Below are 18,629 nucleotides of genomic sequence, written 5' to 3' on the forward strand. Positions count from 1 at the left end.
AGATATTCAAAGCATCCTGTCTGGCACCAGTAATTACTCCATAACCAAAGTTGCTTAGTTCATATTTCTTCCCCTTTTTGAAGTTTGAAATGAACAAGAGCTGAACCTGTTGACCAGGTCCGTGTGCTTTTATGCATTGATTTGCTGCCACACAATTGGCTGATTCAATATTTTCATTAATGAGCAGGTGTACATAAAAAAGTGGCCACTGAGTTTAGATACTGATTTGATTGTAATCACAAAAGGGTCTGTAATGCTGAGTGGAAGATGGACTTCACATTCTAGGGTCTGTTTGTTTCTGTCTAACAGCCAGAGGACAGTAGTGTAGTGGTTAGCACACCACTTTACAGTATAAGCAACCTGAGTTCAATTCCTGCCACTGCCTCTAAAGAGCTTGTACATTTTCCCCATGACTACGTGAGTTTCCTCCCACAATCCATAGACATACCAGTTAGTAATTTAATTGGTCTTTGTTAAATGTCCCTTGATTAGGCTAAAATTAAATTGGGGGATTGGCTGAAGGAGCTGGAAAGCTCTGTTCCATACTGTATCTCAATAAAAATGGACAGATTTGGCATTTATGATTTTACTGCTTTTTATATGATATTCTGAAGTTGATATGCAAGTGTTTATAACAAGCAATTTTTTTTGTGTTGCAGGTATTTTTAACTATGTAATATCCCTTTGGTAAATATGGATAAAAATATTGGAGAGCAGCTCAACAAGGCTTTTGATGCATATCGTCAGGTATGTGTGGAGAGAGACACCATCAAGAAAACATTAGAACAACAGGTATGTAATCTGTTCATAGATTATTGAGTACTTAGTAGAATATCGCGGATGTGAATTTCAATGAAAATTAATGAATTGTCTCAAGTATCCAGATGAGAATCTGAATTAATTACAGTGACTTACATTTTCTTGCAGCTTAACAAATTTAACAACAGACTTACTTACTAAATTCCTTCTGTATCTTTTAATCACTATTGGATATCACAACATGATAAAAATGTTTGGATTTTGACTTTGCAGTCCTGTGCGAAAATCTTAAGCCCATACATATGGCTGGGGTGCTTAAGACGTTTGCACAGTACTGTAGTAATTTTATTTACGGTACTCTACTGCTGCAAAAAAAAATCATAACATATGTAAGTGATAATAAACCTGATTCTGATCTGGGTCTCTAATGTGGGCTGAGAGTGGGAAGGGAGCAAGGAGAGGGGAATCAAGATTGGAAAAAGAGGAGGGGAGAGGGGAGAGAGCAGGAGGCACCAGAGAGACATTCTGTAAGGATCAATGAACCAATTGTTTGGAATCAAAGGACATTGCCTAGTGTCACGGGGCTGGGTTTCTCTGCACTCATGCCACTCCCTGCTCCGGCACTCCTCCTCTGCCACCTGTCCCATATCTCTCCCACGACACTCTCCTCTCGCCATTCCCAACATCCTTTGCTTCTGCCAGATTTACAAACTCGCTCTTTGCTGCATGTTGCCAAATACAATACTGTGCAAAAGTCTTGGGCACCATAGATGTGTACTTTTGTAAAACATCTGTATTTACATTATATTATAGAATCAACTATTTTAGACAAAGTTAAAAGAATTATTTGTACAAATTCTACTTTTTATTCAGATTTCTGCCTTAGAACAAAGTCTGGAAAAGAAACAAACTATCATTACAAAATTACAGTCACAGGTTGCCTCTACCACCCCCAGAGGTAAGTGGTAGCTATCAAGCAATACAGAATTTTTTTTTATTCCAATCACCACTAATACTTAAATTCATCAGGCCTGCATGTTTTTTTAATATGTAGCCACTCAGGGTTTATTCTTTGCAATGTAAGAATGAGGTTATTTTGAAATACAGCAGATTCTTGTTAATTGGGCTATCAGTTAATCAAGGCAACTGCTTATTTGTGACAACTCTTAAAAAGCAAAAACTAAATCAAGAACATATCAGGGATTCCCTTCATTTATTTGGGACACTATGCCACTTAATTCAGATAGGAGCCTGTTGCCAAACAGTTTCTAACTAGCATCAGTTGCATGCAATGGTGTGGCCGTTAGACACTACATACACCATGCTTAGAGCAAACAGTTTTTAAATAGTGTCTGTTGCGTGTATTTGTGTTCAAAAAGCTGAGATTTTTGTCACTGATAGTTGGTGGGAAATGGGCCGTAAGACAATTCAGGACTGATTTGGTGTGTTTTCAAGCATTGTGGCTTGAGAAAGCCAGAAACCTCCAAGAGCGAAAATGAAACAATTTCACTACTTCGACAAGTTAGGATCTATGAAGAATTTGAAGATATCCACAATCACCCTGAATGTTACAATGAAACTGAAGATTTGGAGGATGCTATTGTTGAAAGCACTTGTGCATAGCTGCGCAATGAATAAACAGTTGATGTTTCGGGCTGAGACCCTTTCCATAGATGCCGCCTGATCTGAGTTCCTCCAGCATTTTGTGTGTAAACACGAGGAATTCCGCAGATACTGGAAATTCAAGCAACACACATCAAAGTTGCTGGTGAACACAGCAGGCCAGGCAGCATCTCTAGGGAGAGGTACAGTCGACGTTTCAGGCCGACACCCTTCGTCAGGACTAACTGAAAGAAGAGCTAGTAAGAGATTTGAAAGTGGGAGGAGGAGGGGGAGATCCAAAATGATAGGAGAAGACAGGAGGGGGAGGGATGGAGCCAAGAGCTGGACAGTTGATTGGCAAAAGGGATATGGGATAGGAGGCCTAGGGAGAAAGAAAGGGGGGGGGGAAGCCTAGAGGATGGGCAAGGGGTATAGTGAGAGGGACAGAGGGAGAAAAAGGAGAGAGAGAACAAGAATGTGTGTATATAAATAAATAAATAACGGATGGGGTATGAGGGGGAGGTGGGATATTAGCGGAAGTTTGAGAAGTCAACATTCACGCCCTCAGGTTGGAGGCTACCCAGACGGAATATAAGGTGTTGTTCCTCCAACCTGAGTGTGGCTTCATCTTTACAGTAGAGGACGCCGTGGATAGACATGTCAGAATGGGAATGGGATGTGGAATTAAAATGTGTGGCCACTGGGAGATTTTGTGTGTGTTGGTTTGGATTCCCAGCATCTGCAGACTCTCTCATGCTTACAGCTTTCTCGCCATAGTGTACTGCCCTGGCTTGGGTGTCAACTGTACGCAGACAGGACACAATATCTGTGGCCAGTACCAATCAACGGAGGCCTCATTATGACTATTTCCATGAAACTTCTGCTAATTGGGGTAGCCACTTAATTGGGCCAAAATGTACTGTCCCGATGTGTATTAACCAAATCCACTGTTCTCAGTTCCTTATCCTTTTGCGTTGTATTCCTCAACTGTACTTTCCTTGGGCTGTCTTCAATTCATCAATGATGGCTGCATGTTTCCTTTTCCTCCTTTGTTCTCGTTTTTCTGTCACTATCCTGCAACATCCCTCCCCCCAAAAAAAAACTTTGTGAATAAGGCCTTGTTCATTCTCTTGGCACTCGTTTCTGATTTTAACTTTTACTTCCATAATTGGAAAACAGATGGAATGAAACCCTACTACTAATCATTGTATTTCCAATTTTGTGCGTAACATAAATTGCTTAACTGTGATGCCATCTGCCAGCTTTATAAATGCTTAGATGAATTGCTTTTACTTTGTATATTGCCTTTTTTTTTTACTGCATTAGAATTTACTAAGACTGGAACAGTATCACATACTCTTGATTTTTATACTTTTTATAATAATTTAGTTTTTAATGTTTCACCAGATTTCACCCATTCTTCTCATTGTGAATTTTAAATCTCCTTCAGAATGATTTGGGGGTGACTGAGGTTAAGACTTCAAAGACTGGAAATCTGGCATTAAAGCACTGAATTGCAGTTTTAATTGAGATGATTTGAGGTCATATTTGTTCTCTTGAAGCAGGTCATTTATTTAAATGTTTTGTATGACAGTAGGCAGAAGATTCCCTTTTAGTTTAACATATGTGAGGAGTATGTTGTTATTTCCATTATAGGAGGAGTCAGATTTCTGTTCAGTTTGGTCCTTGAGGTTCTGACATTTCTGTCATTCTATGGGGATCTTTGTTTTGTTTGGTGGATGTCTGCAAAGACTAAGAATTTCAGGTTGTATACTGTATACATTCTGTGATACTAGTTGAACCACTGAACTTTCTGACATCTGTTACATCATGTCTCTTTTGCTGTTTTATCCATATTTGGACAAGGCTGTGATGAGGCCCAAAGTGGCAGCTACTGTACTGTTGACAGCTTCCATCATTTTCCTGATCAATAAGAGAAGACATTGTGTCGTCATTAGTTGGTTTGATATATTCTTCATTTTGGGAATAGAACTTATTCTGGCACTATTCAAATTTTTAGGTAATGCTTGTGTTTTAAATATCCTGAAATGCACTTGGCTCAAGGTGCAGCTCGGATTAAGATTCACTTATTTATCACATGTATCTCAAACCATAGAGTGAAATATCTCATTTGTGTTAACAACCAACACAAACTAAGGATGTACTGGGGGCATTTTGAAAGGGTCACCACACATTCTGGTGCTAACATAGTATGCCCACCGTGTTCAGTAGAACATAAGCAATAAAACAACAACAGCAAAACAAAGCAACACACGCAAAATGCTGGAGGTACTCAGCAAGTCAGGCAGCATCTATGAACGTGAATAAACAGTCGTCATTTCAGGCCAAGACCCTTCTTCAGGTAAGGAAGGGGGAAGAAGTCAAAATAAAAAAGTGGGGAGAGGGAAAGGAGGATAGTGAGAAGGTGATAGTTGAAGCCAGGTGGGTAGAAAAGGTTTGCTTGGAGAGAAAGGAATCTGATAGGAGAGGAGAGTGGGCCATAGGAGGGAGGGGAGGAGGAAGGGACCCGGGGGAGGTGATAGGCAGGTGAGAAGAGGTAATGATCCATAATGGGGAACAGAAGAAGAGGGGAAGAGAAAGGAACATTTAAATTGATATATGTACCATCAGGTTAGAGGCTACCAAGGTGGAATTTAAGGTGTTTCTTCTCCACTCTGAAGGTGGCCTCATTGTAACAGAAGACCGACATGTTGGAATGACAATCAAAATTAAAAGTTTGGCCACTGGGAAGTCCCGCTTTTGGTGGATGGGTGGAGGTGTTCAACAAACCATCTCCCAATGTACGATGGGTCTTACCAAGGTAGAGGAGGCTGCATTGGGAGCACCAGACACAATAGACAACTCCAGCAGATTCACAGGTGAAATGTTGTTTCGCCTGGAAGGTGTTTATGAGGCCCTGAGTGGAGGTGAGGGAGGAGATAAATGAGCAAGTGCAGCATTTTGGCCACTTGCAGGGATAAGTGCTGGGAAGGACATTAGTGGGTGAGGAACAAGTGGACAAGGGATCACAGAGGGGAGTGATCGCTGCAGAAAATGGAGGGGCGGGGAAGATATATATATGCTTGGTGATAGGATCTCCTTGGGAGTTGGTGGACATTATGGAGAATGATGTGTTGGATGCGGAGGCTCATGGGGTGGTACAAGCGCTATCACTCTTAAGTTGGTGGGAAGATGGGGTGAGCGCCGATGTTCAGGAAATGAAGGAGATGCAGGTGAACACAGTATCAATGATGGAGAAAGGGATAGCCCATTCTTTGAAGGAGGACATCTCTGATGTCCTGGAAAGTCTCATCCTGGGAGCAGACGTGATAGAGATGAAGGAACTGAGAAAAGGGAATAGCATTTTTTACAGGAGACAGTGTGTGAAGAGCTATAGTCAAGATATCCATGGGAATCGGTAGGTTTATAAAAGATGTTGCTCAACAGTTTGTCTCCAGAGATGGAGACAGAGAGATCGAGAAAGTGGAGAGAGGTGTCAGAAATGGACCGAGTGAATTTAAGGGCAGGGTGAAAGTTGGAGGCAAAGTTGATGAAACTGTTGAGCTCAGCATGGATGCATGAAGCAGTACCAATGCAGTCGTCGATGTAGTGGAAGCATTACCGGGGAAGGCTTGGAACATGGACTGTTTTATGTTGCCAGCGAAAAGGCAGGCATAGCCAGGGCCCATGTGGGTGCTCATGGCTATTCCCCAAACCTGGAGAAAGGGGGGGGAACCAAACGGAAAACCTGTTGTGGGTGAGGACCAGTCCTGCCAGATGGAGGAGGGTGGTGGTGGAGAGGAACTGGTTTGTTCTTTTATTGAGGAAAAAGTGGAGATCTTTAAGGTCTCCCTGATGAGGGATAGAAGTGTACCCATGGACATCCATGGTAAAAGTGAGGCAGTCAGGACCAGGTAATTGAAAGTTAGTGAGGAGATCAAAGCATGTGAAGTGTATATGTAGGTGGAAAGGTACTGAACCAACGGGGAAAGAATGATAGGTATGAGGACATTAGTTCAATGGGTCAGGAGCAGGCAGAGGCAATAGACCTACCTGGATAGTCAGGTTTGTGGATCTTGGGTAGGATCCACAAGTAGTGCAGGGTAAGGGAACTATGAGTTTGGTGGCAGTGTGTTAGATACATGAGTTATGACCATAGGAGTCACTTTCAATTTGGTGCGAGGGTGTTTATTAGGTGCATCAAAAATGAAACTTGCAAAAATTAGCGAAAATATTGAAAGGAAAACTGCCAGTATTTGCAAAAAGATATTTCCCAGAAAACACAATATTGGCTCTGAACTTATGGTTCAGTGTGAATTCCTGATTCTCGACCTCTCCCCGCTGAGGATGAAGAGCGCCTTTTTTTTTTCGGCTCAAGGACATACCACCCTTAATTACCCTCAAGGTTAACCAAAAACTACACGAGTTAGAATATGGTGCATCCCACAATGTAGTTATAATCACATTACAAAATAAGCCAAAGTAGCTACATTGAATACAGTATGGAAACAACATGCACATTTACACATCCTCATTACTAAAGAAATGGAATATTTGGCGGGAAAGGCAGCATAAAGTCAACCTGAGTGCATCAGCTCGATTTATGACTATTATGAGAATATACCGGGGAAGACATTGAAGTGTGCACACTCAGCACAACGACAGCAGAATGACAGGGTGATGTTTGTATCTGTGTGAGTGCGCGTGTGTAAGGATTGCACTTACTGAGTGGTCTCCATCACATAGTTGATGGGAGTTCTCCAGAGGTGATGAAGGCAGTGATGATACCAGACACCGTTTACTGACGGTTGAGAGTGGAGACCCCTTCAAAGGGTAGGTATACAGGGGTGTCTGAGAGTTACTGGCCTCAGCAATGTAAAGATCAGTCCAGTACGCTACAGCAGCACCCATTTTGTTTCTGAGTTTGATGCTAAGGTTAGGATTGGTGTGGAGAGAGAGAGGAGGGCAGTGTGCTTAGAGAGGGTAAGGTTCGAGGAGGAGAGAGGAGTACAGCAGTTGAGCCAGTTGATAACTCATTGGCAATTCGAGAAGGCAAAGAACCAGAGCAGGGACACAGTCTTCTGGGCTGCCTCCGGGCTTCCAGTCTCCACTGGGCCTCCGACTTCCCCTGTGGGTTCGAAGACTCATACACCCAGGGCTTCAGTCATCAAGCCTTGACTGCTTTCTTTGTACTGCGACTTGCATGCTAGACCCAGGATAGATACTCTGAAATGATAATGATTTCTTTATGAGGACTGGCTCCTAGACCTCCAGTTTCCTCCTCCTGTCATCAATAATCAGTTCCTTGGTCTTACTGACATTGAGTGAGAGGTAGCACTCAACCAGATTTTCAATTTCCCTCCTTTATGCTGATTCATCACGGCCTTTGATTCAGCCAATGATGGTGTTGTCGTCAGGCAAACTTAAATATGGCATTGGAGTTGTGTTTAGCCTCACAGTCATAGGTATAAAGCAAGTAGGGGGGTTATGCACACAGCTTTGTGGTGCATATGTGCTGATAGAGATTGTAGAGCAGATGTTGTGCTGATCCAAACTGACAGGGGCCTGCAAGTGAGGGAATCAAGCATCCAGTTGCTCAAGGAGGTATTGAGGCCGAGGTCTTGAAGATTGTTGATTAGTCTTGAGGGGATGATAGTATTGATTGCTGAGCTGTAGTCAATGAAGAGCATCCTGATGTATGCACCTTTGCTGTCCAGATGTTCTGGGGTTGAGTGTAATGGCATCTGCTGTGGACCTGTTATGATGGTAGTCAAAATGGAGCGGATCCAAGTTGCTTCTCAGGCAGAGTTGATATGTTTCATCACCAACCTGTCAAAGCACTTCACAGTAGATATAAGTGCTTCTGCACAATAGTCAGATTACCACATTATTGGGCACTGGTATAACTGAAGCCTGCTTAAAGCAGCTGAGTACCGCAGACTGCCGAAGTGAGAGGATTAGAAATCTCAGTGAACACTCTGGCCAGTTGATCAGCGCAGGTCTTTGGTGCTCGACCAGGTACCCCATCTGGGCTGAACGTTTTCCGTGGATTTGCCCTCCAGAAGGTTCCTCTCATGTTGGCCTCAGACTGAGAGTTACAATAGGATCTGTGGTTTTCTCAACAGATGGGAGTAGCCTGCTGCCAGTCCACAACGATCACCACTGTCATCACGGTGTCAGCCATGCTTGGGCCCCACATCTCAGGGCAGAGCTTCTGTGCCATTCATTCATGATCCACTCTCACGGACAGCCTAAGCACTTCGCCATGGCAGCTAACTCCAGAGTGGAGAAATCTGCATTTCAGTGATGACAGGTTTCAGCTCTGTTTAATTATTCACCAGAGCACAGCCTAAGTCAATGTCTTTCTTCTCACCACTGATGTTGCCCGGAATAAAAGTGCATGTTTTATGAGAATAGGTTGGATCTGTTTGCTTTGAAGTGGAGAAGGCTGAAAGGATGTGTACGAAATTGTGAGGGGCACAGATTTTCGTTCATTATGTGCCGTGTAACATCCCACTTTAACCATTACTGCAACAAATTGTATAACATTTGAGCATCAGTAATATTAAACTGAATTCTCAAATCTAAACAGATAACAGAGCTGTTAAACATAAAACAGTCCATGTTCTAAGCCTTCCCCGGTAATGCTTCCACTACATCGACGACTGCATTGGTGCTGCTTCATGCACCCGTGCTGAGCTCATCAGTTTCATCAACTTTGCCTCCAACTTTCACCCTGCCCTTAAGTTCACTCGGTCCATTTCTGACACCTCGCTCCTCTTTCTCGATCTCTCTGTCTTCATCTCTGGAGACAAACTGTTGAGCAACATCTTTTATAAACCTACTGATTCCCATGGATATCTTGACTGCAGGTCACCCTTGGGCAAGGTGTGGCACTTGCTTAGCCCCTGATCAGGGTCACGTGAAGCCATGGTCATATGAGCAGCTGGTGCAGATCACAAGTCCTGGTTATGCGATCACTGCCACCAGGCAATCTCTGAAGAGTATTGATAGTGGCTGGGGTCACCCGTCTTGTAAATACACTGCCCTGAAGGCAATGGCAGAGCAATTCTGTAGAAACATTTGCCGAGAACAATCATTGTCATGGAAAGATCATATTCGCCCACATCAGAATTGTGCATGGCCTCCTACTTGACAGATTACAGATATTCATCACCGGAGAGGCCGCGCGCGCTGCGTCGCACCGCCACCTTCTCCTGCTCCAAATAACTGTTGAAGTGCAGGAACAGTGTGGTCCATACAGTGAATATCCTTGTTGGTCTTCTTGTGGTCCTCCTTGTGGGACAGTTAGAGAATAAATGTTTCCATTTGGTCTTTCAAGCAAATCTTTCTCGATGAGTAATCTCTACCAACCTTGAACTAGGTGATGAACTGACCCTTCCCTTCACAATCAAACCCCTATTAATAAGACAGGATCTCAAGTAATTGTTATTTTAAGTTCCTGGAATGTTGAAACTTTTCCCCGTTTCTTCCTCATAAAATCAGACCTATATCATAGATTTTTTTTAAACTTGGCTTAGGTCTCTGCACAGTTACTACAGTAGCCAAGGTTACTGGCTTGCAGGCATGGTTATTAAATGGATGCATTGAGGTCAGGAAGAACACTAAAAATCTTTTTAAGGTTGTTTGTACTGCAATTTTCTATTTAAACAACTGCTACTTGTAGTTATTGGCATAGGAAATATTTCCCTCTGGTGAATGTTAATCAAACAAACCATTCTCCTCTCCTATCAGGTTCCTTCTTCTCCAGCCCTTTATCTTTTCTACCCACCTGGCTTCACCTATCATCTTCTAGCTCTCCTCCTTCCCCTTCCTCCACCTTTTTATTCTGGTGTCTTCCCTCATCCTTTCCAGTCCTGAAGAAGGGTCTCAGTTGGAGAGGTCTCACCGGGGTGTGAGGACCGCCAACTATCCTCACCTGGTTTAGCCTGCCTGTCGAAGCGGTGTACTGGGGTGTGGTCACTGTTGATGCAAACAGCTACTTGGAGCCACAGTTGAGTGAGCTGCCCCAGAATGGTCAAGACACGCTCCTTCACCAGAGGTGCTTCCCCTCCCTGGACACCCCATACACCCCACACTCACTTTCATTACCATAGAAACCATAGAAAAACTACAGCACAGAAACAGGCCTTTTGGCCCTTCTTGGCTGTGCCGAACCATTTTCTGCCTAGTCTCTCTGACCTGCACATGGACCATATCCCTCCATACACCTCCCATCCATGTATCTGTCCAATTTATTCTTAAATGTTAAAAAAGAACCCGCATTTACCACCTCGTCTGGCAGCTCATTCCATACTCCCACCACTCTCTGTGTGAAGAAGCCCCCCCTAATGTTCCCTTTAAACTTTTCCCCCCCTCACCCTTAACCCATATCCTCTGGTTCTTTTCTCCCCTTGCCTCAGTGGAAAAAGCGTGCTTGCATTCACTCTATCTATACCCATCATAATTTTATATACCTCTATCAAATCTCCCCTCATTCTTCTACACTCCAGGGAATAAAGTCCTAACCTATTCAACCTTTCTCTGTAACTGAGTTTCTCAAGTTCCGGCAACATCCTTGTAAACCTTCTCTGTACTCTTTCAACCTTATTTATATCTTTCCTGTAATTTGGTGACTAAAACTGAACACGGTGCTCCAGATTCGGCCTCACCAATGCCTTATACAATCTCATCATAACATTCCAGCTCTTATACTCAACACTTTGATTAATAAAGGCCAATTAAGTCCTAGTTCCACCTGTAAGAATATCCTCTGATTTAACTGAGGAAACACTCTTCCACGCCTTTCTTTCTTTAATACTGTTTTGACATTAATGTTCATTTGGCCCATTCTTGTGGACGACCATTATAAATTTGTATTTTTATGTCTGATTTTAGATTCTGTTTGATATTTTTGAGAACGGCAGATTTTTGCCAAAGTAGATGATTTGACTCAATAACATCATGTAACAAAATTCAAGGATTGCCTTTTATACCAGAGCATTTTTCCACTGAGGTTGGGTAGGACAACAACCAGAGGTCATGCATTAAGAGTGAACCATGAAATGTTTAAGGGGAACATGAGGGGAAGCTTCACTCAGATGGTCGTGAGAGTGGGGAAATGAGCTGCCAGTGCAAGAGATGTATACGAGCTCGATTTCAATGTTTGAGAGAAGTTTGGATAGCTACATGGATGATAAGGGTATGGAGGGTTATTGTCCCGATGCAGGTCGATGGGAGTAGGCAGTTTAAAAGGTTCAGCACAGACTAGTTGGAATGAAGTGCCTGCTTCTGTGCTGCATTTCTCTATGGCTATGAATGGATGGTCGAGCTTGCCCTTGTATCTGATCTCAGCCTTTGATCAGGGATGTCCTAAATGAAGGTTTCACTCTTTGGAGTGAGTGAGTTTTGCAAATCCAAAGCTCTTCTGGAAAAATAGAGGGATAAGATGTACATAAAAAGAGAGCAATTTAATTGCTTGAACTAAACATTTTAATTGACTAAATAAGAGAAAGAGAAATAGATACATCAGTGAACAATGATTTACCACTAGCAGGTAATGGTTACTTTCACATTGATCTTTTTTGGTACTGAACTCTTTGCAGGTAATATTCCTGGTCAAGTTCAGGCTCTGAACACTTTGCCACAAGTAACTGAGGGTGACTTGCTGAAAGGCAGAAGAAATGAGGCACAGCATCCTGCTGCATCTGAATCGCTGGAGGATTTGAAAGTAGCATTAGAACGGGAAAGAGTTTGCAAGGTAAACTTAATTCATGTAAAATTACAACTGCTTGGAATGAATGTGTAATCTTAACATTTAAATTGTGTTTGTATATGTGGCTCTTCAATCTTGGAGGGATTACAACCAACTCTGATTTATTAACAAAATGTGTACTTCCAGCAGGTATCATTGGAAAATGATCAGTAGGTGCTGCCTACTCACTTGCATTATTCCTTATGCCAGAGGTATAGTGGTGCACTGCAGGCGCAGCTGAGGTTGACTAGCCTAGATGAGGAGTCAAACCTAAGACTCTCCAACCACCAACTTGTCCCTTATTCCATTTACTGGGTTGATTAGGCAGCATTCATAGAGGGAAACGGACAGTCAACATTTCAGATTGAGACCCTTCACATGGACTGAGAACAGTGTGGAAATAGTCAATATAAAGGGGTGAGGAGCAAGGGCTGGCAAGCTTTAAGTAGGAGGCCTTGATTGGAGGATGGAGTCAGGTGGAGGAGGGAAGGAGAACTAGTGGCTGAAGCTGGAGGTGATAGATGAAGGCTGCAAAAGGCATGAGATGATGGAATTTGGAAAGAAAAGGCATCAAATAAAAAGTAGGTTGGGCGATTTAAAAACAATGGGGGAAGGGGAGCCAACGGGAGGAGTGTGTTGGCGACAGGCAGACATTCTTGCAGTAATGGGTAGAACAGCTGCCATACCAATCCATGATGCATCCAGCTAGGGTGCTTTCTATGGTGGTTGGATAAAAATTGCTAAGGGACAAAGAGAATGTGCCAGATTTCTTAAGCCTCCGGAGGATGTAGAAGTGTTGGTGAGCTTTCTTCGCAAAGGTAGAACCAAAGTTCAAGATAAATTTATTATCAAAGTATCACCATATACAGTACAGCCCTGATTAATTTTATTGCAGGCATTAACAGTAAATACAACAGACACAGTAGAATCAATGAAAATAGCATAGTGGTTAACACAGTGCTTTGGAGTACCAGTGATCCGGGTTCAATTCCTAACCCGCTACCTGTACTGAGTTTGTACGTTCTTTCCATGACCGTGTGGGTTTTCACCAGGTGCTCCAGTTTCTTCCGCACAGTCCAAAGATGTACTGCTTGGTAGGTTAATTGATCATTGTAAACTGTCCTGTGGTCAGGATAGGATTAACTCCGGGGTTGCTGGGCAGCACAGCTCAAAGGGCCAGAAGGGCCTATTCTGCACTGTATCTCAATATATTTTTAAAAAAACCGGCCCCCAGCAGGATGGACAAACAATCAAGGTGCACAAGACAACAAATTGTGCAAATTTTAAAAGGAAAAAAAAAATAAATGATCAATAAATATTGAGAACATGAGATGAAGGGTCCTTGAAAGTGAGTCCGTGGGTAGTGGTAACATTTCAGAGATGGGGCAAGTGAAGTTATTCCCTCTGGTTCAAGAGCCTAATGGCTAAGGGGTAATAACTACTCTTGAACCTGGTGATGTGAGTCCTGAGGCTCTGGTACCTTCCTGATGGCAGCAGCAAGAAGAGAGCATGGCCCACATGGTGGGAATTCTTGATGGATGCTTCCTTCCTGTGACCGTGCTCTGTGTAGACCAAGACAGGTGATGTTCACTTCTAGGAACTTAAAGATCTCAACCCTTTGAATATCAGCATCTGTGGACCGAACGGAAGAGGCGCTCCACAAACAGACTTTCTTCTCGTGGTTTCTCCAATGTTTATGACAAATGTAGAATTTGCACTGCTTTGGTAAATCAAAGATTCCACCCGCCCCCAAACATTCCCTCTTCTCCCTGCTCCCTTTGGGCAGAAGATACAAAGTCTGAAAGCGCCAGACTCAATGACGGCTTTTGTCTTATTATTAAGACTATTGAATGGTTCCCTGGTGTGATAAGGTGAACTCTTGACCTCACAATCTTATCTCCTTGTGGCTTTGCGCCTGATCTCCTGCACTGCATTTTATCTGTATTACACCATAAGACATAGGAGCAGAATTAGGCCATTTGGCCCATTGAGTCTGCTTCACCATTTCATCATGGCTGATCCAACTTTCCTCTCTACCCCAGTCTCCTGCCTTCTCCCCATATCTCTTCATGACCTGACTAATCAAGAATCTATCAACTTCTGTCTTAAATATACATAAAGACTTGGCCTCCACAGCTGCCTGTGGCAAAGAATTCCACAGATTCACCATTCTCTGGCTAAAGAAGTTTCTCCTCATCTCTGTTCTAAAAGGATGCCCTTCTATTTTGAGGCTGTGTCCTCTGGTCCTCGACTCTCCCACCATAGGAAACATCCTTTCCACATCCACTCTATCAAGGTTTCAACGAAGCCACCCCTCATTCTTCTGAATTCCAGTGACTACAGGCCCAGAGCCATCAAACACTTTTCTTATGACTAGCCGTTTAATCCCAGAATCATTTTCGTGAACCTTCTTTGAGCCCTGTCCAATTTCAGCATGTCCTTAAGATAAGGGATCCAAAACTGCTCACAATACTCCGAGGCCTCATCACTGCTTTATAAAGTCTCAACATTACATCCTTGCTTTTATATTCTAGTCCTCTTGAAATGAATGTTGAAAATTAACCTTCAGGGAATCCTGCACAAGGAATCCCAAGTCCCTTTACGCCTCATACTTTTTGTATTTTCTGTCCACTCTTGCAACACTTAATACTGGACTCTCATTGTTTTACCTTGTACTACCTTGGTGTACTGTTGTAATAATTGATCCATACAGATGAAACGCAAGACAAGTTTTCCCCAGAGTCCTAGACTTCACGGGAAATGTCTCCACCTGCAACCGCTTTAATTCTGGGTCTCAGAGTTGAGGAATCAGTAGGTAACACTGTTACATATCAACAAGGCTGAGAACTTAGTGGGTGTCATGTTTAGAGAAGTCATAATGCTGTAGTTTTAAGAGTGAGTGAGCGCCGGGGCGGGAGGAGCGGCTGATAGATAGACTATCAATAATGAGTCCCTGAGATCATATCTTCCCCCAAATAGATGTTCCACTTTTGATATTGGTGGGGGTGTCGATTCCTCAGTGGAGTACGCTGGGACAGGGTGTGACGCCACCAGTGGCTCAGCTGAACAGAAAGGAAAGAAGAAAACTGACAGAACAACAGTGGTTGTGGTGAAACCGATAAGCATTTCAGTGGTTGTAGATGTGACTTGAGGACATTTTGCTAGGGTCAAGGATGTGAATAGTCAACAGCTGTAAAAGAGTTTGAAAGGGAATGGTAAACAGAGTGAAGTTATGGCCTAAATCAGTACCAAGTGTGTAACTACTATAGAATGAGATTAGAGAGGTAGGAAATTGTTAAAGGACAGAAGCCTTAAAGGTAGTAACCTCTAGATTACTGTGTTTAAGGTAGTAACAGTGTTATGTGTCCAGAATAGGAAAATACAAAAGATGATTGTGTTGCTGGAAGGATGGTGAAGGAGGGAATGCTTTAGATTTCTGCGGAATTCAGACTGTTTCTGTTGCAAATGGCGAACAGGTTCACCGTGAATGGGACCAATATCATCACAAAAGGTCTTGCTATTTCTAATGGGGAGGGTTTAAAAAGGGAGAAAAACTAAGTTGGAAATGAAGGATAGGGGTGGTTTGAGCAAGTGATTGTTTAGGAAAGCAAAGATGGAAACGTAACTTGACCATGGAACGAGCAAAGCAGTCAAGTATAAGAGAGATCAGCAACTGGAATTAGAGGGAGGGGAAGTACCAAGATAAAGGGGGAAAAAGGCGAAAGAAGAACAGTTCACACTGGATAAAATCAATGTAAGAGTTTTACTGGAGTAATTGAAAATGGAAATAATCAAGGTTATTTTGTGTATGTACTGTATATGAGTTGTATATTTTGGTAAATCAGTGAAGTTAAGGCACAGGTAGCTATGTGAGATGATGATGTGGCAGTAACTGAAATGTGTTTCAAGTACAAAGTGTTCCCAGAAGGTCAGAGAAGGAAAGTAAGATCAAAAATAATCTATTTAATTAGATCTAACAAACAGTAGAGGGAGCAATGTACTGTTGAGTAAATCAGAATCAGGTTTAATAACACTGGTATGTGTTGTGAAATTTCTTATTCTATAGGCTAAGCAAAGGAGGAAATAAGGTGGAGTAAGAATGCAATAAAATTACAGAAGCTCAAAGTATATGGTAGTTATAATGGAGACTTACTTACAGTTCTACAGGGAATCTGGCTCTTTGGCCTGTCCATTTTGACCAAATTGCCTTCCAGAGCTAAATTAGTCAATTGATTAATTATTGTTACGTTTACCATGGTACAATGAAAAATTTGTTTTGAGTACCGTCCAAATAGATCTGTTTTTTACAACAGCGCATTGAAGTTGTACAAGGTAAAAAGTAAGAATGCAGAATAGGGTGCTGTGCAGGTAGACAGAAGGGTGAAAGGTCACAACAAGGTAGATTGAGAAATCAAAAGTCCATCTGACCGTACTAGGGAAACCGTATCTTATAACAGTGAGGTAGAAGCTAGCCTTCAGCCTACTGGTTAATGCTTGCAGCCTTTAATATCTTCTGCCCATGCTAGTCCTATTTGCCTGCATTTGGTCTTTATCCTTCTAAAACATTTTTATCCATGCATCTGTCTGAGCATTGTAATTGTATCCACGTCTGCCACTCCCACTCCCTCTGGCAGCTCGCTCCATTTAGCCCCTGAACTTAGTATGGAAAAACTTGCCCCAGATCCCCTTTGAAGCTTTCCCCACTCACATTAAACCTATGCCCTCTCTTTAGATTCACCTACCTTGAGAAATGGATTCTGATCATGCATCTTATCTGTTTCCTTTGTGGTTCTGCCTACCTCTATAAAGTCAACCTCCAGCCTCCATTGCTCCAGGGATGAAAGTCTCAGCCTGTCCAGTCGCTCTGACAGCAGTGTAGTGCAATAGATAAAATTACACCAGTACTGTGCAAACGTCTTGGGCACTCCATCTCTTTTCAGAATCAGGTTTAATATCACTGGCATATGTAGTGAAATTTGTTAACTTTGCAGCAGCAGTACAATGCAATACATGATGATATGGGAAAAAAGTGTGAGTTACAGTTAGTATATGTACACTTGCAGACTTCTATATCTACTCATGTCCCTTCTAAGCCTCTCTGTTGTACAATACTCTCCAATGCCCTGCCATTCCTGCCCTGGTTTAACTAATTAAAATGTTGGACTTTGCATCTGTCTGAGTTGCCATTCCTTGGGGCACTTTCCCGGTTCATCTTGATCCTGTTTTCATCTTAAATAACCTTATTCACTGTCCAGTTACCATCAATTTTGGTGTCATCTGCAAGCTTACTAACTGTGCCGCCTATATTCTATTCAAACTGTTAATGTACAGTATATGCCCAATACAGTAAGTCATAGGCCTCCAATGTGGAATAAATCTCTCCACAACCACCGTCAGGCTTATTTCATGAAGCAATCTTGTCTCCAGTAGATGACCTCATCCTGGATCCCATGTGATTTAACCTTCCAGACCAGCCTAGCGTGCATGATCTTGTCAATTCAATCCTTTTGGTCACTTCTTCAAAATAACTCGATCAAATTCATGAGTTGATTTCCCACGCACAAAGCCATGCTGATTGTACTAATCAGTTCTTGCCTTTCCAAAGGCAGGTAGATCCTGCTTCTCCAATCCCATCCGGTAACTTTTGCACCACTGATAAGCTTACAGAGTCCTGGCTTGTTGTTACACCTCTTCTTATGGTATTTCATCCATGGTTAATGTTTTTACCTATATCTCTGCCAGGGCACCAGCAATTCTTTTCCCTAGTTTCCCACAAACCCCTACGGTACAATTGATGAGGCCCTGGGGATTTAGCCACCAATATATGCTTTAAGATTGCTGGCACGTTCTTTTCATAATGTGGATATGTTTCAAAACATCACTGTTCTCTTCTTTATTCACACATAAACTGCCACTTTGATCCTTCAGGGATCTTATTCACTCACTAGTCAACCTTTTGCTTTCTGTATGCTTATAAAATTGCTTGAGATTCTAGTTTGCCAAAGCTATATCATGTTCTCTTTTTGCCTTTCTGATTTCCCTCTTAAGTGTACTCCTGCATTCCTTCTACTCAAGCAGTTCCCTTGATTCCAGCTGCCTATACCTGCCACATTCTTAGTAATTTTTCTTGACTAAAGCCTCAATATCTCTCATCTATCAGGGCTCTCTAATCATGTCAAACTTGCCCTTTACTCTAACTGGCCCTCCTATTTGCTACACATCCCTTTTACCTGCAAACAAGTTTACTGAATCCACTTCAGAAAGTTACTGTCTAATACCATCAAAATTTACCTTGCCCCCAATCTTGTGCTTTAATTTGTGGAGCAGTGTATCTTTTCCAATAACTATTTTAAAATTAATGGATCTCGGGTTTTTGATTGTGGACTTCAGGAAAGGTAAGACAAAGGAACACATACCAATCCTCATAGAGGGATCAGAAGTGGAGAAAGTAAGCAGTTTCAAGTTCCTGGGTGTCAAAATGAGGATCTAACCTGGTTCCAACATGTTGATGCAG

The 18,629-nt window shown here is 42.4% G+C and overlaps 1 protein-coding gene across 2 annotated transcripts in view; it reads left to right on the forward strand.

Moving 5' to 3' along the window:
- LOC134348632 (TRAF family member-associated NF-kappa-B activator-like) overlaps window positions 1-18,629 on the forward strand; it is a 103,019-nt gene that overhangs the window by 16,023 nt on the left and 68,367 nt on the right. For both annotated transcript variants that reach the window (XM_063052322.1, XM_063052323.1), the window contains exons 2-4: window positions 660-792; window positions 1,633-1,717; window positions 11,967-12,121. In XM_063052322.1, the coding sequence (XP_062908392.1) occupies window positions 694-792; window positions 1,633-1,717; window positions 11,967-12,121 (339 nt within the window). In that variant the 5' untranslated portion in view covers window positions 660-693. The remainder of the gene's footprint in view (window positions 1-659; window positions 793-1,632; window positions 1,718-11,966; window positions 12,122-18,629) is intronic.

Source organism: Mobula hypostoma, chromosome 6 (assembly GCF_963921235.1).
Source record: "Mobula hypostoma chromosome 6, sMobHyp1.1, whole genome shotgun sequence".
NCBI classification, from domain to species: Eukaryota; Metazoa; Chordata; class Chondrichthyes; order Myliobatiformes; family Myliobatidae; genus Mobula; species Mobula hypostoma.